This window comes from Cheilinus undulatus, linkage group 13, assembly GCF_018320785.1.
Source record: "Cheilinus undulatus linkage group 13, ASM1832078v1, whole genome shotgun sequence".
Taxonomy (NCBI): Eukaryota; Metazoa; Chordata; class Actinopteri; order Labriformes; family Labridae; genus Cheilinus; species Cheilinus undulatus.
The window spans coordinates 1,487,515-1,514,189 of record NC_054877.1 but is presented as its reverse complement, the minus strand read 5'-3'; the positions used below and the strand labels follow the sequence as shown (position 1 = coordinate 1,514,189).

At 46.5% G+C, this 26,675-nt stretch overlaps 1 protein-coding gene across 1 annotated transcript in view; it reads left to right on the top strand.

Annotated features, from left to right (window-relative positions):
• LOC121520695 (2-lysophosphatidate phosphatase PLPPR4-like) overlaps positions 1 to 26,675 on the top strand; it is a 60,428-nt gene that overhangs the window by 28,235 nt on the left and 5,518 nt on the right. The window contains exons 2-9 of the mRNA XM_041804271.1: positions 9,569 to 9,754; positions 12,552 to 12,681; positions 12,824 to 13,019; positions 13,523 to 13,580; positions 13,763 to 13,936; positions 16,491 to 16,626; positions 18,725 to 18,953; positions 19,200 to 19,806. Of these exons, the coding sequence (XP_041660205.1) occupies positions 9,569 to 9,754; positions 12,552 to 12,681; positions 12,824 to 13,019; positions 13,523 to 13,580; positions 13,763 to 13,936; positions 16,491 to 16,626; positions 18,725 to 18,953; positions 19,200 to 19,806 (1,716 nt within the window). The remainder of the gene's footprint in view (positions 1 to 9,568; positions 9,755 to 12,551; positions 12,682 to 12,823; positions 13,020 to 13,522; positions 13,581 to 13,762; positions 13,937 to 16,490; positions 16,627 to 18,724; positions 18,954 to 19,199; positions 19,807 to 26,675) is intronic.

Here is a 26,675-nt window from a genome sequence, read left to right as displayed (position 1 = left end):
TGTGGTCTCAGCGGGGCCAGGATGTCCGTGTTCTGGACTGTGGTCTCAGCTCAGTCAGGATGTCTGTGTTCTGGTCTGTGGTCTCAGCTGGGTCAGGATGTCCGTGTTCTGGTCTGTGGTCTCAGCAGGGTCAGGATGTCCTTGTTCTGGTCTGTGGTCTCAGCCGGGTCAGGATACCCGTGTTCTGGTCTATAGTTTCAGCGGGGTCAGGATGTCCTTGTTTTTGTCTGTGGTCTCAGCGGGGCCAGGATGTCCGTGTTCTGGTTTGTGGTCTCAGCAGGGTCAGGATGTCCTTGTTCTGGTCTGTGGTCTCAGCCGGGTCAGGATACCCGTGTTCTGGTCTATAGTTTCAGCGGGGTCAGGATGTCCTTGTTCTTGTCTGTGGTCTCAGCGGGGCCAGGATGTCCGTGTTCTGGTTTGTGGTCTCAGCCAGGTCAGGATGTCTGTGTTCTGGTCTGTGGTCTCAGCTGGGTCAGGATGTCCTTGTTCTGGTCTGTGGTCTCAGCCAGGTCAGGATGTCCTTGTTCTGGTCTGTGGTCTCAGCGGGGTCAGGATGTCCTTGTTCTGGTCTGTGGTCTCAGCTGGCTCAGTATACCTGTGTTCTGGTCTATAGTTTCAGCCAGGTCAGGATGTCCTTGTTCTGGTCTGTGGTCTCAGCCGGGTCAGGATGTCCTTGTCCTGGTCTGTGGTCTCAGCGGGGCCAGGATGTCCGTGTTCTGGACTGTGGTCTCAGCTCAGTCAGGATGTCTGTGTTCTGGTCTGTGGTCTCAGCTGGGTCAGGATGTCCGTGTTCTGGTCTGTGGTCTCAGCTGGGTCAGGATGTCCTTGTTCTTGTCTGTGGTCTCAGCCGGGTCACGATGTCCTTGTTCTGGTCTGTGGTCTCAGCTGGGTCAGGATGTCCTTGTTCTGGTCTGTGGTCTCAGCCAGGTCAGGATGTCCTTGTTCTGGTCTGTGGTCTCAGCCAGGTCAGGATGTCCTTGTTCTGGTCTGTGGTCTCAGCAGGGTCAGGATGTCTGTGTTCTGGTCTGTGGTCTCAGCTCGGTCAGGATGTCTGTGTTCTGTTCTGTGGTCTCAGCAGGGCCAGGATGTCTGTGTTCTTGTCTGTGGTCTCAGCGGGGCCAGGATGTCCTTGTTCTCGTCTGTGGTCTCAGTAGGGTCAGGATGTCTGTGTTCTGGTCTGTGGTCTCAGCTCGGTCAGGATGTCTGTGTTCTGGTCTGTGGTCTCAGTGCGGTCAGGATGTCCTTGTTCTGGTCTGTGGTCTCAGCCAGGTCAGGATGTCCTTGTTCTGGTCTGTGGTCTCAGCCAGGTCAGGATGTCCTTGTTCTGGTCTGTGGTCTCAGCCGGGTCAGGATACCCGTGTTCTGGTCTATAGTTTCAGCAGGGTCAGGATGTCCTTGTTCTGGTCTGTGGTCTCAGCCAGGTCAGGATGTCTGTGTTCTGGTCTGTGGTCTCAGCTGGGTCAGGATGTCCTTGTTCTGGTCTGTGGTCTCAGCCGGGTCAGGATACCCGTGTTCTGGTCTATAGTTTCAGCGGGGTCAGGATGTCCTTGTTCTTGTCTGTGGTCTCAGCCGGGTCAGGATGTCCTTGTTCTTGTCTGTGGTCTCAGCTGGGTCAGGATGTCCTTGTTCTGGTCTGTGGTCTCAGCCCGGTCAGGATGTCCTTGTTCTGGTCTGTGGTCTCAGCCGGGTCAGGATGTCCTTGTTCTGGTCTGTGGTCTCAGCAGGGTCAGGATGTCCTTGTTCTGGTCTGTGGTCTCAGCCAGGTCAGGATGTCTGTGTTCTGGTCTGTGGTCTCAGCGGGGCCAGGATGTCCGTGTTCTGGTTTGTGGTCTCAGCCAGGTCAGGATGTCTGTGTTCTGGTCTGTGGTCTCAGCAGGCTCAGTATCACCTTGTTCTGGTCTGTGGTCTCAGCCAGGTCAGGATGTCGTTGTTCTGGTCTGTGGTCTCAGCGGGGTCAGGATGTCATTGTTCTGGTCTGTGGTCTCAGCTGGCTCAGTATACCCGTGTTCTGGTCTATAGTTTCAGCCAGGTCAGGATGTCCTTGTTCTGGTCTGTGGTCTCAGCAGGGTCAGGATGTCCTTGTTCTGGTCTGTGGTCTCAGCCGGGTCAGGATGTCCTTGTTCTGGTCTGTGGTCTCAGCAGGGTCAGGATGTCCTTGTTCTTGTCTGTGGTCTCAGCCAGGTCAGGATGTCTGTGTTCTGGTCTGTGGTCTCAGCTGGGTCAGGATGTCCTTGTTCTGGTCTGTGGTCTCAGCTGGGTCAGGATACCCGTGTTCTGGTCTATAGTTTCAGCAGGGTCAGGATGTCCTTGTTCTGGTCTGTGGTCTCAGCCGGGTCAGGATGTCCGTGTTCTGGTCTGTGGTCTCAGCAGGGTCAGGATGTCTGTGTTCTGGTCTGTAGCGTCAGCAGGGTCAGGATGTCCTTGTTCTGGTCTGTGGTCTCAGCTGGCTTGGTATACCCGTGTTCTGGTCTATAGTTTCAGCCAGGTCAGGATGTCCTTGTTCTGGTCTGTGGTCTCAGCGGGGTCAGGATGTCCGTGTTCTTGTCTGTGGTCTCAGCGGGGCCAGGATGTCCGTGTTCTCGTCTGTGGTCTCAGCCGGGTCAGGATGTCCGTGTTCTTGTCTGTGGTCTCAGCAGGGGCAGGATGTCCTTGTTCTGGTCTGTGGTCTCAGCCGGGTCAGGATGTCCTTGTTCTGGTCTGTGATCTCATCCGGGTCAGGATGTCCTTGTTCTGGTCTGTGGTCTCAGCCGGGTCAGGATGTCCGTGTTCTGGTCTGTGGTCTCAGCCGGGTCAGGATGTCCTTGTTCTGGTCTGTGGTCTCAGTAGGGTCAGGATGTCCTTGTTCTGGTCTGTGGTCTCAGCAGGGTCAGGATGTCTGTGTTCTGGTCTGTAGCGTCAGCAGGGTCAGGATGTCCTTGTTCTGGTCTGTGGTCTCAGCAGGGTCAGGATGTCCTTGTTCTGGTCTTTGGTCTCAGCAGGGTCAGGATGTCTGTGTTCTGGTCTGTAGCGTCAGCAGGGTCAGGATGTCCTTGTTCTGGTCTGTGGTCTCAGCAGGGTCAGGATGTCTGTGTTCTGGTCTGTGGTCTCAGCAGGGTCAGGATGTCCTTGTTCTGGTCTGTGGTCTCAGCAGGGTCAGGATGTCTGTGTTCTGGTCTGTGGTCTCAGTAGGGTCAGGATGTCCGTGTTCTGGTCTGTGGTCTCAGCAGGGTCAGGATGTCCTTGTTCTGGTCTGTGGTCTCAGCAGGGTCAGGATGTCCTTGTTCTGGTCTGTGGTCTCAGCAGGGTCAGGATGTCTGTGTTCTGGTCTGTGGTCTCAGTAGGGTCAGGATGTCCGTGTTCTGGTCTGTGGTCTCAGTAGGGTCAGGATGTCCTTGTTCTGGTCTGTGGTCTCAGCAGGGTCAGGATGTACTTGTTCTGGTCTTTGGTCTCAGCAGGGTCAGGATGTCTGTGTTCTGGTCTGTAGCGTCAGCAGGGTCAGGATGTCCTTGTTCTGGTCTTTGGTCTCAGCAGGGTCAGGATGTCTGTGTTCTGGTCTGTAGCGTCAGCAGGGTCAGGATGTCCTTGTTCTGGTCTGTGGTCTCAGTAAGGTCAGGATGTCCTTGTTCTGGTCTGTGGTCTCAGCAGGGTCAGGATGTCTGTGTTCTGGTCTGTGGTCTCAGTGCGGTCAGGATGTCCTTGTTCTGGTCTGTGGTCTCAGCCAGGTCAGGATGTCCTTGTTCTGGTCTGTGGTCTCAGCCAGGTCAGGATGTCCTTGTTCTGGTCTGTGGTCTCAGCCGGGTCAGGATACCCGTGTTCTGGTCTATAGTTTCAGCAGGGTCAGGATGTCCTTGTTCTGGTCTGTGGTCTCAGCCAGGTCAGGATGTCTGTGTTCTGGTCTGTGGTCTCAGCTGGGTCAGGATGTCCTTGTTCTGGTCTGTGGTCTCAGCCGGGTCAGGATGTCCTTGTTCTGGTCTGTGGTCTCAGCCGGGTCAGGATGTCCTTGTTCTGGTCTGTGGTCTCAGTAGGGTCAGGATGTCCTTGTTCTGGTCTGCGGTCTCAGCAGGGTCAGGATGTCCTTGTTCTGGTCTTTGGTCTCAGCAGGGTCAGGATGTCCGTGTTCTGGTCTATAGTTTCAGCGGGGTCAGGATGTCCTTGTTCTTGTCTGTGGTCTCAGCCGGGTCAGGATGTCCTTGTTCTTGTCTGTGGTCTCAGCTGGGTCAGGATGTCCTTGTTCTGGTCTGTGGTCTCAGCCCGGTCAGGATGTCCTTGTTCTGGTCTGTGGTCTCAGCCGGGTCAGGATACCCGTGTTCTGGTCTATAGTTTCAGCGGGGTCAGGATGTCCTTGTTCTTGTCTGTGGTCTCAGCGGGGCCAGGATGTCTGTGTTCTGGTCTGTGGTCTCAGCGGGGCCAGGATGTCCGTGTTCTGGTTTGTGGTCTCAGCCAGGTCAGGATGTCTGTGTTCTGGTCTGTGGTCTCAGCTGGGTCAGGATGTCCTTGTTCTGGTCTGTGGTCTCAGCCAGGTCAGGATGTCCTTGTTCTGGTCTGTGGTCTCAGCGGGGTCAGGATGTCATTGTTCTGGTCTGTGGTCTCAGCTGGCTCAGTATACCCGTGTTCTGGTCTATAGTTTCAGCCAGGTCAGGATGTCCTTGTTCTGGTCTGTGGTCTCAGCAGGGTCAGGATGTCCTTGTTCTGGTCTGTGGTCTCAGCCGGGTCAGGATGTCCTTGTTCTGGTCTGTGGTCTCAGCAGGGTCAGGATGTCCTTGTTCTGGTCTGTGGTCTCAGCCAGGTCAGGATGTCTGTGTTCTGGTCTGTGGTCTCAGCTGGGTCAGGATGTCCTTGTTCTGGTCTGTGGTCTCAGCAGGGTCAGGATACCCGTGTTCTGGTCTATAGTTTCAGCAAGGTCAGGATGTCCTTGTTCTGGTCTGTGGTCTCAGCCGGGTCAGGATGTCCGTGTTCTTGTCTGTTTTCTCAGCGGGGCCAGGATGTCTGTGTTCTGGTCTGTGGTCTCAGCGGGGTCAGGATGTCCTTGTTCTGGTCTGTGGTCTCAGGTGGGTACGTATGTCCGTGTTCTGGTCTATAGTTTCAGCCAGGTCAGGATGTCCTTGTTCTGGTCTGTGGTCTCAGCGGGTTCAGGATGTCCGTGTTCTTGTCTGTGGTCTCAGCGGGGCCAGGATGTCCGTGTTCTCGTCTGTGGTCTCAGCGGGGCCAGGATGTCCGTGTTCTTGTCTGTGGTCTCAGCGGGGCCAGGATGTCCGTGTTCTTGTCTGTGGTCTCAGCAGGGGCAGGATGTCCTTGTTCTGGTCTGTGGTCTCAGCCGGGTCAGGATGTCCTTGTTCTGGTCTGTGATCTCATCCGGGTCAGGATGTCCTTGTTCTGGTCTGTGGTCTCAGCCGGGTCAGGATGTCCTTGTTCTGGTCTGTGGTCTCAGCCGGGTCAGGATGTCCTTGTTCTGGTCTGTGGTCTCAGTAGGGTCAGGATGTCCTTGTTCTGGTCTGCGGTCTCAGCAGGGTCAGGATGTCCTTGTTCTGGTCTTTGGTCTCAGCAGGGTCAGGATGTCTGTGTTCTGGTCTGTAGCGTCAGCAGGGTCAGGATGTCCTTGTTCTGGTCTGTGGTCTCAGCAGGGTCAGGATGTCCTTGTTCTGGTCTTTGGTCTCAGCAGGGTCAGGATGTCTGTGTTCTGGTCTGTAGCGTCAGCAGGGTCAGGATGTCCTTGTTCTGGTCTGTGGTCTCAGTAAGGTCAGGATGTCCTTGTTCTGGTCTGTGGTCTCAGCAGGGTCAGGATGTCTGTGTTCTGGTCTGTGACGTCAGCAGGGTCAGGATGTCCTTGTTCTGGTCTGTGGTCTCAGCACGGTCAGGATGTCTGTGTTCTGGTCTGTGGTCTCAGTAGGGTCAGGATGTCCGTGTTCTGGTCTGTGGTCTCAGCAGGGTCAGGATGTCCTTGTTCTGGTCTGTGGTCTCAGCAGGGTCAGGATGTCCTTGTTCTGGTCTGTGGTCTCAGCAGGGTCAGGATGTCTGTGTTCTGGTCTGTGGTCTCAGTAGGGTCAGGATGTCCGTGTTCTGGTCTGTGGTCTCAGTAGGGTCAGGATGTCCTTGTTCTGGTCTGTGGTCTCAGCAGGGTCAGGATGTCCTTGTTCTGGTCTGTGGTCTCAGCAGGGTCAGGATGTCTGTGTTCTGGTCTGTGGTCTCAGCAGGGTCAGGATGTCCTTGTTCTGGTCTTTGGTCTCAGCAGGGTCAGGATGTCTGTGTTCTGGTCTGTGGTCTCAGCAGGGTCAGGATGTCCTTGTTCTGGTCTGTGGTCTCAGTAAGGTCAGGATGTCCTTGTTCTGGTCTGTGGTCTCAGCTGGGTCAGGATGTCTGTGTTCTGGTCTGTGACGTCAGCAGGGTCAGGATGTCCTTGTTCTGGTCTGTGGTCTCAGCAGGGTCAGGATGTCTGTGTTCTGGTCTGTAGCGTCAGCAGGGTCAGGATGTCCTTGTTCTGGTCTGTGGTCTCAGCCAGGTCAGGATGTCTGTGTTCTGGTCTGTGGTCTCAGCTGGGTCAGGATGTCCTTGTTCTGGTCTGTGGTCTCAGCCGGGTCAGGATACCCGTGTTCTGGTCTATAGTTTCAGCGGGGTCAGGATGTCCTTGTTCTTGTCTGTGGTCTCAGCCGGGTCAGGATGTCCTTGTTCTTGTCTGTGGTCTCAGCTGGGTCAGGATGTCCTTGTTCTGGTCTGTGGTCTCAGCCCGGTCAGGATGTCCTTGTTCTGGTCTGTGGTCTCAGCCGGGTCAGGATACCCGTGTTCTGGTCTATAGTTTCAGCGGGGTCAGGATGTCCTTGTTCTTGTCTGTGGTCTCAGCGGGGCCAGGATGTCTGTGTTCTGGTCTGTGGTCTCAGCGGGGCCAGGATGTCCGTGTTCTGGTTTGTGGTCTCAGCCAGGTCAGGATGTCTGTGTTCTGGTCTGTGGTCTCAGCTGGGTCAGGATGTCCTTGTTCTGGTCTGTGGTCTCAGCCAGGTCAGGATGTCCTTGTTCTGGTCTGTGGTCTCAGCGGGGTCAGGATGTCGTTGTTCTGGTCTGTGGTCTCAGCTGGCTCAGTATACCCGTGTTCTGGTCTATAGTTTCAGCCAGGTCAGGATGTCCTTGTTCTGGTCTGTGGTCTCAGCAGGGTCAGGATGTCCTTGTTCTGGTCTGTGGTCTCAGCCGGGTCAGGATGTCCTTGTTCTGGTCTGTGGTCTCAGCAGGGTCAGGATGTCCTTGTTCTTGTCTGTGGTCTCAGCCAGGTCAGGATGTCTGTGTTCTGGTCTGTGGTCTCAGCTGGGTCAGGATGTCCTTGTTCTGGTCTGTGGTCTCAGCTGGGTCAGGATACCCGTGTTCTGGTCTATAGTTTCAGCAGGGTCAGGATGTCCTTGTTCTGGTCTGTGGTCTCAGCCGGGTCAGGATGTCCGTGTTCTTGTCTGTTTTCTCAGCGGGGCCAGGATGTCTGTGTTCTGGTCTGTGGTCTCAGCGGGGTCAGGATGTCCTTGTTCTGGTCTGTGGTCTCAGCTGGCTTGGTATACCCGTGTTCTGGTCTATAGTTTCAGCCAGGTCAGGATGTCCTTGTTCTGGTCTGTGGTCTCAGCGGGTTCAGGATGTCCGTGTTCTGGTCTGTGGTCTCAGCTGGCTTGGTATACCCGTGTTCTGGTCTATAGTTTCAGCCAGGTCAGGATGTCCTTGTTCTGGTCTGTGGTCTCAGCGGGTTCAGGATGTCCGTGTTCTTGTCTGTGGTCTCAGCGGGGCCAGGATGTCCGTGTTCTCGTCTGTGGTCTCAGCCGAGTCAGGATGTCCGTGTTCTTGTCTGTGGTCTCAGCAGGGGCAGGATGTCCTTGTTCTGGTCTGTGGTCTCAGCCGGGTCAGGATGTCCTTGTTCTGGTCTGTGATCTCATCCGGGTCAGGATGTCCTTGTTCTGGTCTGTGGTCTCAGTAGGGTCAGGATGTCCTTGTTCTGGTCTGCGGTCTCAGCAGGGTCAGGATGTCCTTGTTCTGGTCTTTGGTCTCAGCAGGGTCAGGATGTCTGTGTTCTGGTCTGTAGCGTCAGCAGGGTCAGGATGTCCTTGTTCTGGTCTGTGGTCTCAGCAGGGTCAGGATGTCCTTGTTCTGGTCTTTGGTCTCAGCAGGGTCAGGATGTCTGTGTTCTGGTCTGTAGCGTCAGCAGGGTCAGGATGTCCTTGTTCTGGTCTGTGGTCTCAGCAGGGTCAGGATGTCCTTGTTCTGGTCTTTGGTCTCAGCAGGGTCAGGATGTCTGTGTTCTGGTCTGTAGCGTCAGCAGGGTCAGGATGTCCTTGTTCTGGTCTGTGGTCTCAGTAAGGTCAGGATGTCCTTGTTCTGGTCTGTGGTCTCAGCAGGGTCAGGATGTCTGTGTTCTGGTCTGTGACGTCAGCAGGGTCAGGATGTCCTTGTTCTGGTCTGTGGTCTCAGCAGGGTCAGGATGTCTGTGTTCTGGTCTGTGGTCTCAGTAGGGTCAGGATGTCCGTGTTCTGGTCTGTGGTCTCAGCAGGGTCAGGATGTCCTTGTTCTGGTCTGTGGTCTCAGCAGGGTCAGGATGTCCTTGTTCTGGTCTGTGGTCTCAGCAGGGTCAGGATGTCTGTGTTCTGGTCTGTGGTCTCAGTAGGGTCAGGATGTCCGTGTTCTGGTCTGTGGTCTCAGTAGGGTCAGGATGTCCTTGTTCTGGTCTGTGGTCTCAGCAGGGTCAGGATGTACTTGTTCTGGTCTTTGGTCTCAGCAGGGTCAGGATGTCTGTGTTCTGGTCTGTAGCGTCAGCAGGGTCAGGATGTCCTTGTTCTGGTCTTTGGTCTCAGCAGGGTCAGGATGTCTGTGTTCTGGTCTGTAGCGTCAGCAGGGTCAGGATGTCCTTGTTCTGGTCTGTGGTCTCAGTAAGGTCAGGATGTCCTTGTTCTGGTCTGTGGTCTCAGCAGGGTCAGGATGTCTGTGTTCTGGTCTGTGACGTCAGCAGGGTCAGGATGTCCTTGTTCTGGTCTGTGGTCTCAGCAGGGTCAGGATGTCTGTGTTCTGGTCTGTAGCGTCAGCAGGGTCAGGATGTCCTTGTTCTGGTCTGTGGTCTCAGTAAGGTCAGGATGTCCTTGTTCTGGTCTGTGGTCTCAGCAGGGTCAGGATGTCTGTGTTCTGGTCTGTGACGTCAGCCGGGTCAGGATGTCCTTGTTCTGGTCTGTGGTCTCAGCAGGGTCAGGATGTCTGTGTTCTGGTCTGTGGTCTCAGTAGGGTCAGGATGTCCGTGTTCTGGTCTGTGGTCTCAGCAGGGTCAGGATGTCCTTGTTCTGGTCTGTGGTCTCAGCAGGGTCAGGATGTCCTTGTTCTGGTCTGTGGTCTCAGCAGGGTCAGGATGTCTGTGTTCTGGTCTGTGGTCTCAGTAGGGTCAGGATGTCCGTGTTCTGGTCTGTGGTCTCAGCAGGGTCAGGATGTCCTTGTTCTGGTCTGTGGTCTCAGCAGGGTCAGGATGTCCTTGTGGTCTGTTTCTTCTCCTAACACCTTTATTGTCCTATCTGTATTCATACGTCTATCCATGTTTATTGTTATATCTTCATACATATATATTTTGTTCTGGTCTTTCCTGTGCTAGCTCCCTATCCTGGCCTCCTCAGTCGTCAGTCTTTATTTCCTGGAGCTCACCGATATTTTCCAGCCGGTCCACTCCGGGTACAGTTGTAATGACCGCAGCCTGTCGCTGCCCTACATCCTGCCCAGACAGGAAGTCTGCCCCCTGCCGCTGCTCTTCAGCTTGGCCTTCGCTGCTCCGACTGCTACGGTAAGTGAACCTCCCTGTCCGGTCTAAATCAAAGCCAAAGCTTTTACCAGCGGTCTGAGACGGTTCCACTGTTCTAACACATTCACTGAGATGTTCAGCCGATAGGGGATGTGTGTTCGTTCACATTTACAGCATTTATACAGTGATCAATAGAAACTCATTTTTCTATCAGATGCAGCCACAATCAATAGACTGGATCTTTCAAGTGTGTAAAATGTTATTAGAACAGTGAAGCAGGCCTTCTCAGAGATTTCCCTTTAATTCTGACTTTAACCCTCAGGCATCACCAGGGACATTTTTGTCCATTTGGGCACATTTTTCCTCTTTTCTCTGCTCACCATTCTGGCCGTGTTAGTGCATCTGGTCTGATTTTTTTTGTAACAAAGTTTCTTTTTAGGCAAATTTTGGAATTCAAATTTCAATTTCTGTAATAGGTCAGAGGAACACTGTGAAACAAATTTACTACCCTTTAAAGCCATTAAGGACAAAAATGTCCACTTCCAAAAAAACTGCTATAAAAACTTAACAGATTAATATTTTTTTCTGCTTTTTTGTGTAAATCTCTTAAACAACTTCAGCTGTGCTTAAAACTACCAAACATTCAATCATTTTGAGGATTTTAACCCTTTAAAAGCCAGTTTGATTACCTTAAGTCAATATTGTTTTTATGAAAAAAAAAGTGAAATCTTCCTCAAACCAAATGTTGGATGGCTGGGGCATTATTCCTAAATCCAGCTTGGACATGTCCATGATTAGCCAAAATATTGACTTTGAAGCATTTTTAGTTTTTGTGTAGCATCTGATTTAACATTTACTACCCTTTTGAGTCATTAAGGACTAAAATGTCCACTTCCAACAAACGGCAATAAAAATAGTAAAAATCTTTTTTTTATTTTGCTTTTTTGGGTCAAATCTTTTGATCAACTTCAGTTCTAATTGACTATTGAATAATTTTGAGGATTTTAACACTTTAAATGCCAGTTTGATTACAGGATGCCTAGAGCAATTGAAATTTGAATTCAAAAATTTGCCTATAAAGAAACTTTGTTGCAAAAACTCAGACCATATGCACTAACACAGCCAAAGAATTGTTAAAGAATCAACAAACACATACAGGTACATCTCAAAAAATTAGAATATCGTGACAAAGTTCAGTATTTTTTGTCACTCGACCATTTAAAGGCTCAGGAAACCTTTGCAGGTGTTTGGAGTTCATTAGCTGATTAGGGTGTGACACCCTTCCTTTCCAATACTGAACTTTTTCACAATATTCTAATTTTCTGAGACACTGAATTTTGGGTTTTCATTATCTCTAAGCCTTAATCATCAACATTTCAAGAAATAAAGGCTTGAAATATTTCACTCTATGTGTAATGAGTCTATGTAATATAAGGGTTTACCTTTCTGAAATGAGTGACAAAAAATGTTGAACTTTTTCCTGATATTCTAATTTTTTGAGATGTACCTGTACAAACATACTTAATAAAAACAATTGTTTACCAGAAGAAAAGTACATAGAAGAAAATGTGATAGTCTACATAGTTCTGTTACAACATTTGGCTCTGCAGACATGCCAGGTTTCTAAGGGTCCAGTTCATTGGAGAGGTGTGAAAGCTCAAAAAAACTCTGGTGGGGACCAAACAAGTGGACTCTGGTCCACTTGAAAACAGACGTGTCGGTCCGCTTCCAAACAAACACTGGTGCGGTTGGTTTGAGGTGTGAAAACAAAGCAGACCAACTTGTGAACCGAAAGTGGGAAGTGGCATAAAGCGTCATGATATACAGATTTATACGTGATTTAATACACTCAAATACATGTCGGTACCTCGCTTGGCGTCTGTGTAGCCATAGCAACACGACGTAGCCGGTGCTGATTTATTCGTCTCATGTAAAAAATGAAATGCTGGACAGCTCACCGCCTCACTGCCTGCTCATAATGCCTCAGTGCTACAGCTGAAACCCCAAGACAATGTAAATTCTGTGTTTATCATTGTTGATGTGGAAAAAAGACCAGCGGAAGGAGATGCATTTTGGGTTTCATCTTCTTCTATGCCCTCTTTTCTTCTTGGTCGCCTTTTGTTTGTGATGACAGTGCCCCCGAGGGGCAGAGGTCGTAGGTGTTCAGACGGTTTGGAATGCAAACCAAACCAAAGGAGGTGCAACAATGTTAGAATTTCCATTCCAAAACAGACCGAGTCCCCTGGACTATCAGATGTAAAAACAACACAAGTCTTCATGAAGCCGGTGGACCCAAGGACACACACCACTGTTGTACTCCAGTCAAAATCCACTTACTCTGGTCCAAACCTACTGAAGTAGGAGTAAAAGCACTGGTTTCAAAATGTTCTAGTACCCAAAACCCATTTTTTGTGCTACAGCAATGCTTCTATTCAGTCGTCTCCTACCGTAGTAAAGCCTGTTTATTCTCCTTTAAATGGAGCCACGTCTGTAAGGATCATGCGTTTGTGGGATGAGCAGCAGAGCTGAATTTGTAGGTTGGTCCAAATGGCTGATTCTCCATTGACACTTGTTTGGTGATTCATTATTGATTGTGATTTTAAAACTGATCAGCTCTAGCATGTACATGTCCCATTCACAACACTGACACAGTGATGACCGCTATGCTTTAAGTGCCTAACTGTGCAAATGTCTTCCTTCTATATGCATTCTTGCAGCAGGAGCAATTAACGGTTCAGTGTCCTGCAGAAGCACGTGGATGGGGTTGTACACATTGTAGTCTGCTGATGAGTCTGCTCTATTACCAAACCTTCAGTAGTCTGTCTTGGTCTGTGTGTAGATTCTTATAGGAGAAGCCATTCTGTACTGCTATCTATCCAGGAGGTCATCAGCTGCACAGACGGAGGCCAACATCAATGCTGCAGGCTGTAATTTCAACTCCTACATTCGCAGGGCTGTGCGCTTTATAGGTGGGAGGCTCCATCTTTAATATTCACAGCTGACTTTATGCAAGGAGCTACATTAATGAATGTAAAATGCTAACAGATCGTAAAATGAACAGTACGTTTCCTGCTCTGGTGTTTTTGTGTGACCTCTGCTGTACCTTTGCAGGCGTCCATATCTTTGGCCTGTGTGTGACAGCACTGATAACGGATATTCTCCAGCTGTCCACCGGTCAGCACACGCCTTACTGGTTGGATGTGTGTAAACCGAACCTGACCCACATTAACATGTCCACCTGTGATGAAGCTTTTATTCTGGAGGATATCTGCTCTGGACAGGACGCTGGCCTCATCAACGCCGGGAGGTGAGAATTTGTTGTCCTCAGCAAGAGTGGGAGAGGAAGTGAGTGAACTAGTCGGAGTGAGAGAATCTGTGTGGGTGTCTTTGGAATGATTTATCATTCTAAGTGTTAGCCCACACAGCTACACACACACTGGTGGACCATCGTCTTCCTTTAGCAGGCTGTCCTAGCCCAGTTCTCACATTTACACCCTCGACAAGCACCGGCACAGAAAGCACTAAAAAAATCACATGACGCTGTCCATGCACAGCAGATGTCACGTGGTGTGAAGGGTGACGCCTTCACAGCTGAAATATCAGAGTTGCATTCAGGAGCTCTGTCTTATCGTTTCCACATATGTTTGTTTGTTGTCTTCTGGGAATTCTCACATAGCACATCGCCAAATTGTGGCGGTTAGTGTGTTCCAGGACAGGTTCTTTAGGCGAGGTTAGTGTTACCTGAACTCCTTCACCTGTGGTAACTATCAGGGACAACACTAACGCCTGTGTCTATTCATTCCTCTGCAGGAAGTCTTTCCCTTCCCAGCATGCAACACTGGCTGCCTTTGCTGCTGTCTACATCTCAGTAAGTGAAGTACCTCACACGTAAAAGTGACCAGCTGTGTGGTCTTTTCCATTGGTTTAGTATCTCCATGTGCAGGTTTCTGTCTCTACAGTCGTACCGTGGTCTGAGTTGATCTGGTGTTTATGACATAGCAGGGGCTGTCTGTGTTGAGGAGAAGCTAACCATGCTCTTGTCTTTCTCAGATGTACTTCAACACGCTGCTGACTGACTCGGCCAAGCTCTTGAAGCCTGTCCTGGTGTTCTCTTTCGTCATGCTCGCCATCCTGGCAGGACTGACCCGGATCATCCAGTTCAGAAACCATCCTGTCGATGTTTACTGCGGATGGTTGCTCGGAGCTGCCATCGCAATTTACCTGGTAACAGAGTCAGCCATCAACAACCACATGAGACGGACTGAACGTAATATCACTGACATAGATTACTGGCATGAAGACCTGCTCAGATAAGCTCCTCTGCTGTAGATGTGGTTTATTGTTTTATCCAGCTCAGGTTTATGTAGTGAAAGAAGACACTGGACCGCTGTGTAGGATCTGGTGATATTGCAGAGTGCTTGATAACTCCTACACACAGTCATCCTCCAGCCCACGCACCAGAACAGGCCTATAAAGGCAGGAGAACACTGATACACACACAGAGGCTGGGGATAGTCCCGTCTGTTTTCAGGAGGCCACATCATTCAGACAGCTCAACAGTGTCAGTTCTCAGGATTCTGGATGGCTTCATCAACATTTGAAGCTTTAGATTTCCCCTGCAATAATCGGGGTGTGTTACATCCCACCGAGTGTGCATCATCCTGGAGTGTGTGGTGTTAATAGTCATACTAAGAATGCTGATGGAGATGAGCCTCCCTGATCTCAGTCATAGATACCAAACATGTTTGACATTTACAAAAGAGTGGTGACGACAGAACTCCAGAGTTTGTGTTAGCGAGGGCAAGGCCACATGTGTGTCACAACGGCATTTATCACCGTTAGCAGTTAATCAGGGTGAACCTCAGAGAATCAGGCCCAGTGGAGCGCTTTTTGTTGGAGAATGCAATGTCGTCTTTTTTACAGGTCCTAAGTTTAGGTACCAAGCTGTCCTAATCTGGTCCAGAGGGGACCATGAAGCATGAAGTGAGATCAGGGAGGATATCAGAGGAGAAACAGAGCAGACTAGGGCTGCAGAAATCCTTTCTGTTTGTAATCGAGTACTCCGTCTGTCCATTAAACCCCTTAGAGATCACAGCTATTTTCTCACCATCATGTCTCGTCTGGACTTTTTGTCTTAAAAAGTTTATAAAACATCAACCCTGTGGCGCACAGTCAGGCTCTATACATCCTTTCTATCAGGACACCCTGGGCTTTAAGAATATATCTACTACAGTAATGACACTTGAATTTTTAAAGTTATAGGACTCTAAAGACAAAAGAAAAGAAAATAACAAAATACAAAAGAAAATAACAAATCGGAATTTGAAACTCAGAGATTTTTACTCATAACAAACAGAAAACATTAGTGACTAATCCTTTTCTTTGCACAGACTTGTTCTTCATCTCTTGGGGACACAACGGTGAAAAAATTAACATTAATGACTAACGGTTTTCAAAAATATCTACATAAATACAGAGAAAAAATCTCTGTGCTTTTTTTGCAGTTAAGATTCATTTCTGCAGTTCCTCAAAGCAGTAGAGATGCAACTGGTCAACTACAACTCCCACAATGCATTGCAGTAAGCAACATAGTGATGCCCTGGGAAAAGGCCAAAGTAAGTGATCAAAAATGGATTAAAATAGATAAAAGACACTTATTATCAGATCTAACAATGTGAATTTGATCTGTAAAGACCCCAAAAAGTCACCAAAGTTTCGGGCTTGCTAGAACGGCATTCTTTAGGGCTACGGAGACATCGAGGATAGCAAATGAACAGCAGGAAAGCTTTCAGAGCAAAAAGAAAAAAAAGAGTTAGTGTCTATGACTTATGGTTCAAAAGTTATCAATGTTTTTATAAACCTGTCACCGCTTGTTATTTACGACAAAACCGTCCTCAGAGACCCCAGAAAGTCAGCCAAGTTCAGGGCTCGGTAGAAAATGTTGTGTAAGAGCTACGAATGCATGGAGGACGTGATCAGAAAGGCCCAACAGATAAAAAACAACTAAGAGTCTACGACTTACGGTTCAAATGTTACCAAGTAATCTATAAAGGGCTGTGCCTGAGGCACTGATCCGTGCCGTGTGAGCTCTAAGGGTTAATGGAGTACTCTAATAAGACATACTGCTTTTTTAATCAATCAGTTATTTTTAAATATCAACGGTACTAGACAAAGGAGAGAAGAAGGTGGTCCCTTAAATGGACTAGTTGTATTTTAAAAATGTGTGGTTCTCTACATATATTTCACAAAGTGCAGCACAGTTCTGATGGTAACTTACATTTATTTATTTATTATTCTGGATCTTTGAGGTTTGGGCGGTATGAGGTGCTTGGCTATAGTAGTGGCATTAGCCTCTACCATAATGGCTGTAGATGGAAACGTTTTATCTGCGTAGTTTAACCAGTTTTATGTAAAGATGCGCCAAGAAAATATGTTGGCTCTTCTGAAGGGTGTGTCTCTGTCAGAACCAGGATTTGGTTTGTTGATTTGCTGATAAATGCATGTGTGGACAGATGCCTGCACCTGAGGCTCATATTTTAGTGTGGGTATAACTTTCTACGTTGAGGTCAAGCAAACTGCTATCAGCTCATATTTTTAGATTGTTTTAATGGTGTCATTATTTAGCTTGTACTATTTAGCTTTAAAAACACGGGCCTGAGAATCTGGCAGATAAAGTCTAATACAAGGAGAAAAAATCCTCCACCCTATAAATGTCTTTCACAAATCATTAAAATAAGAATGCTTTGTCATAAACACACGTTCCTCTTGTCTCATTCAGGGTGTGTATGCTGTGGGGAATTTCCAGCCAAGTAAGGATCGATCAAGAAGTAGACCAGCTCCACCTACCCTGAGAGAACCCCCCCTGTCCTCCTTGGCTAATGTTAGCCAGTCAGCAATGAGCAACAGTCACCCAGGTAAAACCCTACCAACCAGGTATAACCACACCACCCAGGTAAAACCCTACCACCCAGGTAAAACCACAATACCCAGGTAAAACCCTACCACCCAGGTAAAACCCTACCACCCATGCCCAAAACCAAACTCTGAACCTATAGAGACGGAGCCTTCAGTGCTGCAGCTCCCACCCTCTGGAACACTCTTCCTGCAGACATCCGTAGCGCTCCATCTCTGGACATTTTCAAAAAACGTCTCAAGCACCACCTGTTCACCACAGCCTACAGTCTTCACTGAACCAACCCTTTACACTCATCCTACCCCTCACATAGTTTGTCCATGTCTATGTGTTCCTGTAAAACGTCCTTGGGTTTCTTGAAAGGCGCTATATAAATTCAAGATATTATTATTATTATTATTATTATTATTATTATTATTATACCACCCAGGTATAACCACACCACCCAGGTAAAACCATACCTACCAAGTAAAACCATACCATCCAGGTAAAACCATACCACCCAGGTAAAACCATACCTACCAAGTAAAACCATACCATCCAGGTAAAACCATACCACCCAGGTAAAACCATACCTACCAAGTAAAACCATACCACCCAGGTAAAACCATACCTACCAAGTAAAACCATACCACCCAGGTAAAACCATACCTACCAAGTAAAACCATACCACCCAGGTAAAACCATACCTACCAAGTAAAACCATACCACCCAGGTAAAACCCTACCACCCAGGTAAAGCCATACCACCCAGGTAAAACCATACCTACCAAGTAAAACCATACCACCCAGGTAAAACCATACCTACCAAGTAAAACCATACCACCCAGGTAAAACCATACCTACCAAGTAAAACCATACCATCCAGGTAAAACCATACCACCCAGGTAAAACCATACCACCCAGGTAAAACCATACCTACCAAGTAAAACCATACCATCCAGGTAAAACCATACCACCCAGGTAAAACCATACCTACCAAGTAAAACCATACCTACCAAGTAAAACCATACCATCCAGGTAAAACCATACCACCCAGGTAAAACCATACCACCCAGGTAAAGCCATACCACCCAGGTAAAACCATACCTACCAAGTAAAACCATACCTACCAAGTAAAACCATACCATCCAGGTAAAACCATACCACCCAGGTAAAACCATACCACCCAGGTAAAACCATACCTACCAAGTAAAACCATACCACCCAGGTAAAACCATACCACCCAGGTAAAACCATACCACCCAGGTAAAACCATACCTACCAAGTAAAACCATACCATCCAGGTAAAACCATACCACCCAGGTAAAACCATACCACCCAGGTAAAACCATACCTACCAAGTAAAACCATACCATCCAGGTAAAACCATACCACCCAGGTAAAACCATACCTACCAAGTAAAACCATACCTACCAAGTAAAACCATACCATCCAGGTAAAACCATACCACCCAGGTAAAACCATACCTACCAAGTAAAACCATACCATCCAGGTAAAACCTTACCACCCAGGTAAAACCATACCTACCAAGTCAAACCATACCATCCAGGTAAAACCATACCACCCAGGTAAAACCATACCACCCAGGTAAAACCCTACCACCCAGGTAAGAGGCAGATTTTTATGGACAGCATATTGGTTGTAATGTTGGCAGAAGTGTTTGTATCTGCTGATATTGATAATTCCCTTTTAAGCTTATATCTGTGATATACTGACATGTGCATACATGTTTTTTGAGTGGACAGAGGAAACTGAATTAGACTTTCAGCTTCTGACACAGAAAATATACATTTTTTTCACAATCTTAAGATATGACATTTTTTCACTGATTTTTTCCTGTGAGATGTAATCGTGAAGAAAAAAATCCAGATATTTCCCTATGTTTGTGATAAACCTTAGATAAATGTATGTTTAACTCTTTGAAAGAAAATAACTGGTTCATAATATTCCACCTTTTTGAGATCCATCTGTAGAACCTCGTCGTTCTGAGATGGGACTGCTTTTGCCACCCTGACTCCTCTCACCAGTCTTTGATTCTTTGTTAATCTTTTCTAATCTCTGTTTTTCAAACTAAACGCTCCCTTCACGTTCATGTAGGTCACCTAACCCTGGCACCCAGCCAACCAGAGCCCATCATTACAAGGACCTCATCGCACACCTTGTCCCCCAACCGACCAGCACCCATTCTGACACGAAGCGCCTCTTACCGAGAGCCCTCTATGTCCAACCTGAAGAGGGCCAGCGCTGAAATTGAGGTGTTAACTCCATCCAGTCCCCTCGGTAACCATGATAACATGATGACATTCAGCAGCAGCACTCTGCCACGGTAAGTTTTTAGGGGGTGCTTTATCTTGAAAAGGGAACATTGCTCCCCAGCTGTGCATGATGGGATACTGTTACTGCTCTGTATGGGCCTCCTGCTATGGGTCAACTTCCCTTTAGTGGAAAAGAAGGCTTAGGTACCTTATGATCCACTGCAGCTACAGAAGCTGTTGAGTGGTCGCTCCATTAACTGCAGAAGCAATCTTGCCTCAGTGATCATCTTCATCCTGGATGTTTTTTTGTCCAACAGTTCCCATGGAGGATATGCGTTTGAGGAGGGTCGCATTCCTCGCCGTCATACCACCATCCACGCCTCGATGGATTCAACCCGATCCAAACAGCTGCTCAGCCAATGGAAAAACAAAAATGACAATAGGAAGCTGTCCTTACAGGTGATGGATGGAATAAGGCCAGCCTCGTCTTCATCCCCTCAGAGGAACATGGAGTTGCGCTGCTCCTCTGAACCGTTAGCCATGGGCCTTGAGGTGGAGCACATGGCTGGTACACATCTGCCCTCAGTCCCTAGTCAGGAAGCAGAGCTGCGAGCTGGAGCCCACATACCAGCTCAGTACATGAAACTAGCAGCAAGCACTGCCAACCATAACCACCTGACCCATAATGGAAGCACTGGTTTAGCTGGTGGGGCAAGAGTTTCTATCCAGTCTCGGCCTGGATCTTCACAGCTGGTTCACATTCCTGAGGAGGAAAACCCCAACTGCAGGGATCAGGAGAGTGAATCAGAGGACAGCATTATGGATGGGGGTGGGTCGGTCAGAGAGAAGTGGCTTAGAGTGGCTGAAAGGACCACCATCCCCTGTAGACCTCTCAGTGCAGGCGGACAGCCTCGTCTAATGCAGGTAAGCCGTCCTTTTTACCTTCTTTGGTGGAAGTGTTTCTCTTTCAGTCGTTGTTGAATGTCACAGCTGATGATGTAAAAGCTTGAGCCACCTTATCTGCATCTACAGAATCTGCATAGAAAGCCAGGCTGGGCTGATGTGTCATGATACAGATTTTAAAGGTACACACATCAGTCTCGTCGATGAGCATGTCTTCTTAGAAAGCTCTTCTTTATGGCAGCGAATGACTGCAAACTCCTGGTTTTAAGGAGCCCAACTCTGACAACACTTGTGTTTCAGGTCATCAAAGATCCTAAGTTCACTAGAATCATCTTTTTATAGCCACTAAGCTGTTTAGCTCTCTTTGCTGTCTCTCTTCCAACACCAATACCTGATTTTTTAACACAGCACCAAAGGAAGAGTATAAGTGAACAACTTGCAGTTGTCATTGCAATTTGGTGCGATTATTATTAGGGTCCTCATCTTGTGTATTTTTCAACAAACTAGAGCAATAATCCTTTAAACCTTATTGTAACCAGCATTTAGTCAGGAACACTCATGTGAGGGTTAATGTCCGATGAGGTGTCCAGTTTCAGGGATTAATGGACGACCGTGTCGTGACGGTTGCCTCCGCGAAGGCCATTAACCCCTGATAATTGGACACCTGGAAGGACATTAACCCGCTTATACCATGGTCACTTGCCAACGAAAATAATTAATAAAACTCCTAATTTATAATTTCATATGTTTTGTGATCAAAATAGAAAGTTTTACTAAAATAGTTATTTCTTTTCCCTAGCAACACCCGAGGGCTTGACTAATAACTGGAATAGCCATTCCAATCCCATAACGTTCTTAGGGAATGTAAACGTTAGTCAGTACTCCAGTAAATAGGACGGGCCATAGATACAAAGTCACAATGGGACAAAATAACTAGTCCGCTCAGCGCACTTTCTGAGCGTATTTATCAGTGAAAAGACATGGAGATGGGTGAACCTGAGGGTCATCAGTGATCAGACTATAAACCTTCATGTTATCATGAACTGTCATCTGATAGAAAGCTTAGTTTTAGCAGACCAGCTGTTTGAATAAACAGAATAATTCCTCCTTCAGCACTACGAGGTCACAGGAGTGAAACACAGCTGTCCATGCCCTGCAGGTGCTGATTCTCTGTCAGACACATCAATATTTATCAGATATCATCCTGCCGGTTTATCAGAAGCATTTCCTTTGGCTCTACAAAGAAATAATGGCTTCTTTTCTCTTGTTTGTGTTATTTGAATCTTCTGACAATAGTTTATAGCAGTTAGAACTGGAGGGAAGTGAGTTTTTTTGCGATACTCACCTCTCTGTGTCAAGGTGAGCCTGGAAACAAGACGAACATCGATATAGAAGATAAGAGCGTCTTATGTTACTGGTCTTAAACCTGGAGTCTGTCATTTTATTTATGTCAGTTAAGTGATGGTTGATGCCGGTCCGCAGGCTCCTTAGGTTGGCAGTGATGTACTCCCTGCTCAGAAAATATGACTTTCTCAGGTTGCTGTGGTTACTCCTAATGGAGTAACGGCTGACGGCTGCTGCGCACTAATTTAGAACAGTGTGATGACTTTTTGACCAGAACTACTTGTGAAGTTTGAATGGTGTCCATATAGCAGAAGTTAATGGAGAACAGTGGAATTTTCAGAGCCATTCAGAATCTAGTATTCACCAAGCCCATGGTATAACATACATGTAACCATTTTATTGGTAAATGGATCCACAGTTTTACCTGGGTTAGTCAAGCAGCTGCTTTGACTCTCCAGGGAGTGTGTAGCTAGAAACCCCCATATGGATGGATAGATTTATGACAATGTGCATGGGAAACAATGAATCTGAATAGGAGTGAGCAACAAGCTTTCAGCTATGAAGAAGGAAGGTGGGGTGGAGGAGGTTAAGCTTTGCCTGCAGCAGTGTGGTGCATCAGCATTGATCTAAGCAGGGATTAATGAGAACTAGAGAAAATTGCAATTTCAGCTGAACTGAGGAGCTGAACTGTGGAGGAACTGCTGAAAATAGCTGAAAAAGCAAAAAATAATTGAAAATAGCATAAAAAATCCCTGAAAATAGCCTAAAATAGCTAAATCTTTGATCATTGATTATTAGGAATCCATAGACGATAGCAAAAATGTGAATCATTCCTAAATAGCTGAAGAGTTCGTCTACATTTTAAAGCAAAAATAAAGTCTGTATGTGGAAGTGAGCTGAAGTTAAAAGTCTTAGAAGTCGAAAGATTTTTAGAGGATTTCAAGAGTTGGCCCATCTGAAATATTGTTATTTTAGAAAAAGCAAAATAGTTCAAAAAGTATAAACAGTATAAAAAAGTATTAAAAATATCTGAAAAGAGCACAAGAAGATGAAGACTATGATAGTAGAATAGTGAAAATAGCCCAAGGAATGCCAGTTATGAGGAGTCGAAGAAAGTGCAGATTTGTGAAATTTTGCCACTGTTAAACAAAGTTAAATATTTTTAAAAGTTGTAAAAGTTAGAAATTATAAAAAGTCATAGCAGTCAAATGACAAGGAAACTTAATTTTTTTAAGTTTAAATGGTGTCGATACGACAAAGTATGAAGGACGCAAATATCAATAGTGTGGATGCGTACTCAGCATCACCACTAAATATTTAAATGGACCACTGTATTGAGTGAAATAGCTGTGATTGGCTGAGGGAGCTGGGAGGCAACAATTGGTGTCAACGGGCAATCAGCCAATCGCGGTTAGGAGTGTGACATCATTGCACTAACACTCAGCTTCATCAGTATTAGATAGAATGAACTAGGGCAGAACGATTTACAAAATATCTGATTGTTATTACCTTATGTCTTATTGAAAATGTGATATCAGTTGCTTTATTAAATGGAGATAATTGTTTTTATGTCACTCGTTTTAAAGAAAGCACACATACAACATGAAAAGGAGAGTTTCTGTAAACCATTCTAAAACAATGCTACTGGATGTTTGCAAAATCTCTGCTGCAAAAAGTGAAAGTATTAAACTCGTATTTTCACATATTTCAAGTTAAAGCAATATTGCACCATCTGTGATTTGTAAATTGCAGCATACCTTATTGTGATTTAATCTCATTTGTAACTAACTGTCCAGCCCTAAGTATAAGCCGACTGCATTACTGCGAATGTACCACTGCTAAATCTCTGTGGAAAGAGAAGAGTAATGCATGTGGCCACCATGGAGATCTGCTGAAATTAAAGACAATATTACCCTTGTTTTGGTGAGATTTATCTGTTTACCTTTACCTCTATTTAGAAGGACAGGGCAGAGGACAGCAGGGAGAGGGAATGGGAACAACATTCAGGAAAGTAGACTCTGACGTAGAGGAACATCTTATCTATGGGGTGCAGCCTATCTCCTAGGCTATCTGTGCCTCAAATTAAGCCATTCAAACAATAATTTAACTCCGCTTTTTGTAGATATTTACAGGTTGTATAGTGTTGAACCTGTGTGTGTGTATTTGCACAAAATGTGTCTTCAGCTCTTGACCATAGGTTTAGGTTTAATTCACTTAACAGGACCGCATGCAGTGTCATTAGTTATTTACAAAAACAAAAAGATGGCTGCACCAGAGTTAGTGTAACACTGATTTTCATCTGTCCTGACCTGTCTGCATTTATCATGCAGGCATCAGCTGTTGTTTCCAAGTCAAACCCAATGCAGTCCTGCAGCCCCTGGGCTAGTTCAGCCTTATATAGAGTGCTGAGTTTGGTCCAAAACTGAAGGTCTAATACTCTGCTGGTTTGCATTACCTGTATTTTCCAAACAGCCTGTATTGGTGTCCACGCCACCGTCCTTTCTATGTGTAATTTTACCCCAACAGACAACATGCACCTAATGAATCTGTCTCTGAAGCAGGCCGCAGCACATCAAACTGATTTTTGTAGGTTTTGAATGAATTAAAAATCCTGAAAATTAATAACTGCAATTCTGACCTGAGTCTGTTTCTTTTCACACTTCTAACAGGATAGCAGCACCGCCAGGTCATCTGAGTACTGAACCCTCTAAAAAACGATTCAGATTAGTTTCTCCTACACCTCTGTTGTTAAAGTCAGGGACTGAGTTTTGGATTAAGACCATTAAAAAGTTCTTCACCTCTCTCCTGGCTGGGTATATTTGAGGCAGCCCCCCCTCCCAATGCTTATAAATTAGTAGTTCCTCATGTGTGTCCATGTTTAGTAAAGTATCTGCTGATGGACACGGCCTACTCCCTGCCAAGTCTTTCACTGTAGAAGCCTCCGATGCTATTGAAGACTTTTATTTTGAAAATGCTAATCAGTATTGAAGACTTTTATTTTGAAGATGCTAATCAGTATTGAAGACTTTTATTTTGAAGAGCAGATGATTCCTCCATGCAGGTTGTTGAATTTTTACAATCTGACAGGATCTATCTGTCTTTGGTGGGCGTGGCTTCAGCTCATTCCAACAGACACGCCCACACCATCCTGAAGCAGATTTTACTGCCTCATTTTTCATGATTTTGAAGTTTAATTTGATAAACTTAGAGATGATTTCATGACTGAGATCTGACCTGATGGTTCATAACACAGTGAGCTGTCAAACAACAAACCTAAATACAGATTTATTTTCACCTTCCAGGGACTTTAACTGAGCTTATTTCAGAAATTCTGCCTTTCTTGATTTTGATTGCTCTATTTGGGAGCAGTGACTCGAGGCCAGCTCAGACTACTATTTAGACAGATCTCGGTCCAACTGCATTGTCACGGCTCATTGTCAGGCTCAAACATGAGCGTCAGGACCACAAAGACTCATGTTGTGCTACATAATCAACCATGAGTCCACAGACCAATAGGAGAGCATTTTCCCCATAGCGCTGTATCATCATTTACCAGAGTGGCTTCATACAAGTCTTCTCTCTCTCTCTCAAGGCTAATGAGGACTGAACCAGTGTGGGGACCTATTATAATTCGAATGACTGACATTTATTTGTAGCTTTAAAAATCTAAACGTGTAAAACGTCCAGAATTTTGGCATGTACATCAGGTCTGGTGAAAAATTAGATATTTTATGGCCAGTGCGATTATGGTGGAAGAGATTAGTGTGAATGCTGCTAAAGCGCCAGTTTTATCAGAACTTGACGACATTTCTTGGTTAAAAGAAGAACAAAGAACAGCAGTGAGCTGTTTTCTTTTCAAAAACCCCAAAAGTCGTGTACTGACATGTCTACAGTCGCCATGGTTACCGTTATGTTGTTCTCTATGGAGTTTACTCCTCGGTAGCAGCTACATCACGTGTTTTGTTGCTCTGATTGGCCCGTAGAGATGTGACAGACAGAACATTCATCCAATCACCCTCTGAGTTTTTTTTTTTTCAAAGGCTCTGCCCTTTCCCAAACTCTGTCTATGAGTAGTTTTCCAGATGGATGTGTGAAACAAATTCATCTGGTATGCCAGGCTACCATTTTGTTCAAATCCTGATGAAATAAACCCAGGCAGCTCCCTAGATATTGACATATGTGAAGGTCAAAGGTCAATGTGTATATAATAACTCCAGGTAGATCCTCAGATCTGGTCCTTGTTCCAAAGTAAAGGTCAAGTGTGTTTTTTTGAAGCAGGAAGTAAAAATGACCTGGGGCGTCAAAGACTTTTAGAGCCGTCAAACTTTGCACAAACATCCCCAGTAGAAAACTGAGATGATGGATATGATGATTGTTGGTGGGTGTGGCTTATTGGCTCAGTCGCAGCCTTGCAGCTGGTTGGTGTAGAGTCCTCTGTAAGGATATGATGACATTTTATTGAACATGCCATTGTTGGACCCTAGTAAATGGTTATTAAATGAAACATAGGAAAACATGTCTTCAGAGAAAAATGCTTAGCTAGTCATGAATATTAAAATAACTTGTTGTGACTAATTGGACGGTCATACTTGAGCAAAAAGTGAAGGTTGAAGTTCAATTCACTAAAGCTGGCTATTGTTCCTGACGAGGCCACAACCCAGAATGCACTGAGACCTGATGTGCGCAGAGGTGCGAGGGCCCATTCAGTGCTCCTGCAGCCCTAGTTAAGTTTGTTTTATTTCATGCTATCACATCCGTACTTCAGGTTCTACCTGAAGGACATCCAGCCCCCATTGCCTTCCTTTTCATACATCTGGATGAGTCCATACTTGTTTCTTCTTTGTAGTTTTCTTCTTTATGAAGCTAAAGACCGCTATTGTCACATAGTACTCTTCTGTTGTAGGTTTTACACTCTTTGCCCCGCCTCCCCAACGACCGGTGCACTGGCACACAGTCCCAGAGGCAGTAGTGCCATTAGCACATGATGACTCCTCAGTATCACACCTGTAGTGGCTCCAGTCTGTCAGCAAAGACGAGATTAGAGTTGCCATGCTGCTGACATGGTGCTGCTATAACCTGCAATTTCCACATAAGACGACTGCGCCACACGCCAAAGTGCCGTGGGTTTGCTCTGACCAATGGAGAGCGACCTCGCCCACTGGAAGCGAGTCTAGAGCGCTGTCAACAACGGAGGATTTTACCTTTGGATTTTGATTTATCATCCTTTTCGGTATAAGTCCATGATATTATTGCTTCCTCCAGTGGGTGAGTGCATAGGAAGTTAAAAGGTTAATGTCTCCTTAAAGGATCTGTGGTTTGATGCAAATTCTTCGGCTAAATGTCCTCCCAAGTTAACCTTTCCTCGTCCATGGCACCGTTGTAGCTCTGTGACCCACTGACCTCTCGGTGACCCTTTGCTCTGGCTGCAGGATGAGACATAATGTTGAGATAGTGATGATTTCTGATCGGGAGTCCGTGCATTGTGTTTTATTTTGAAAGAACCAGATATTCTATGCTTGTGGCTTCCTTTTTAGCGCTTTCTGATC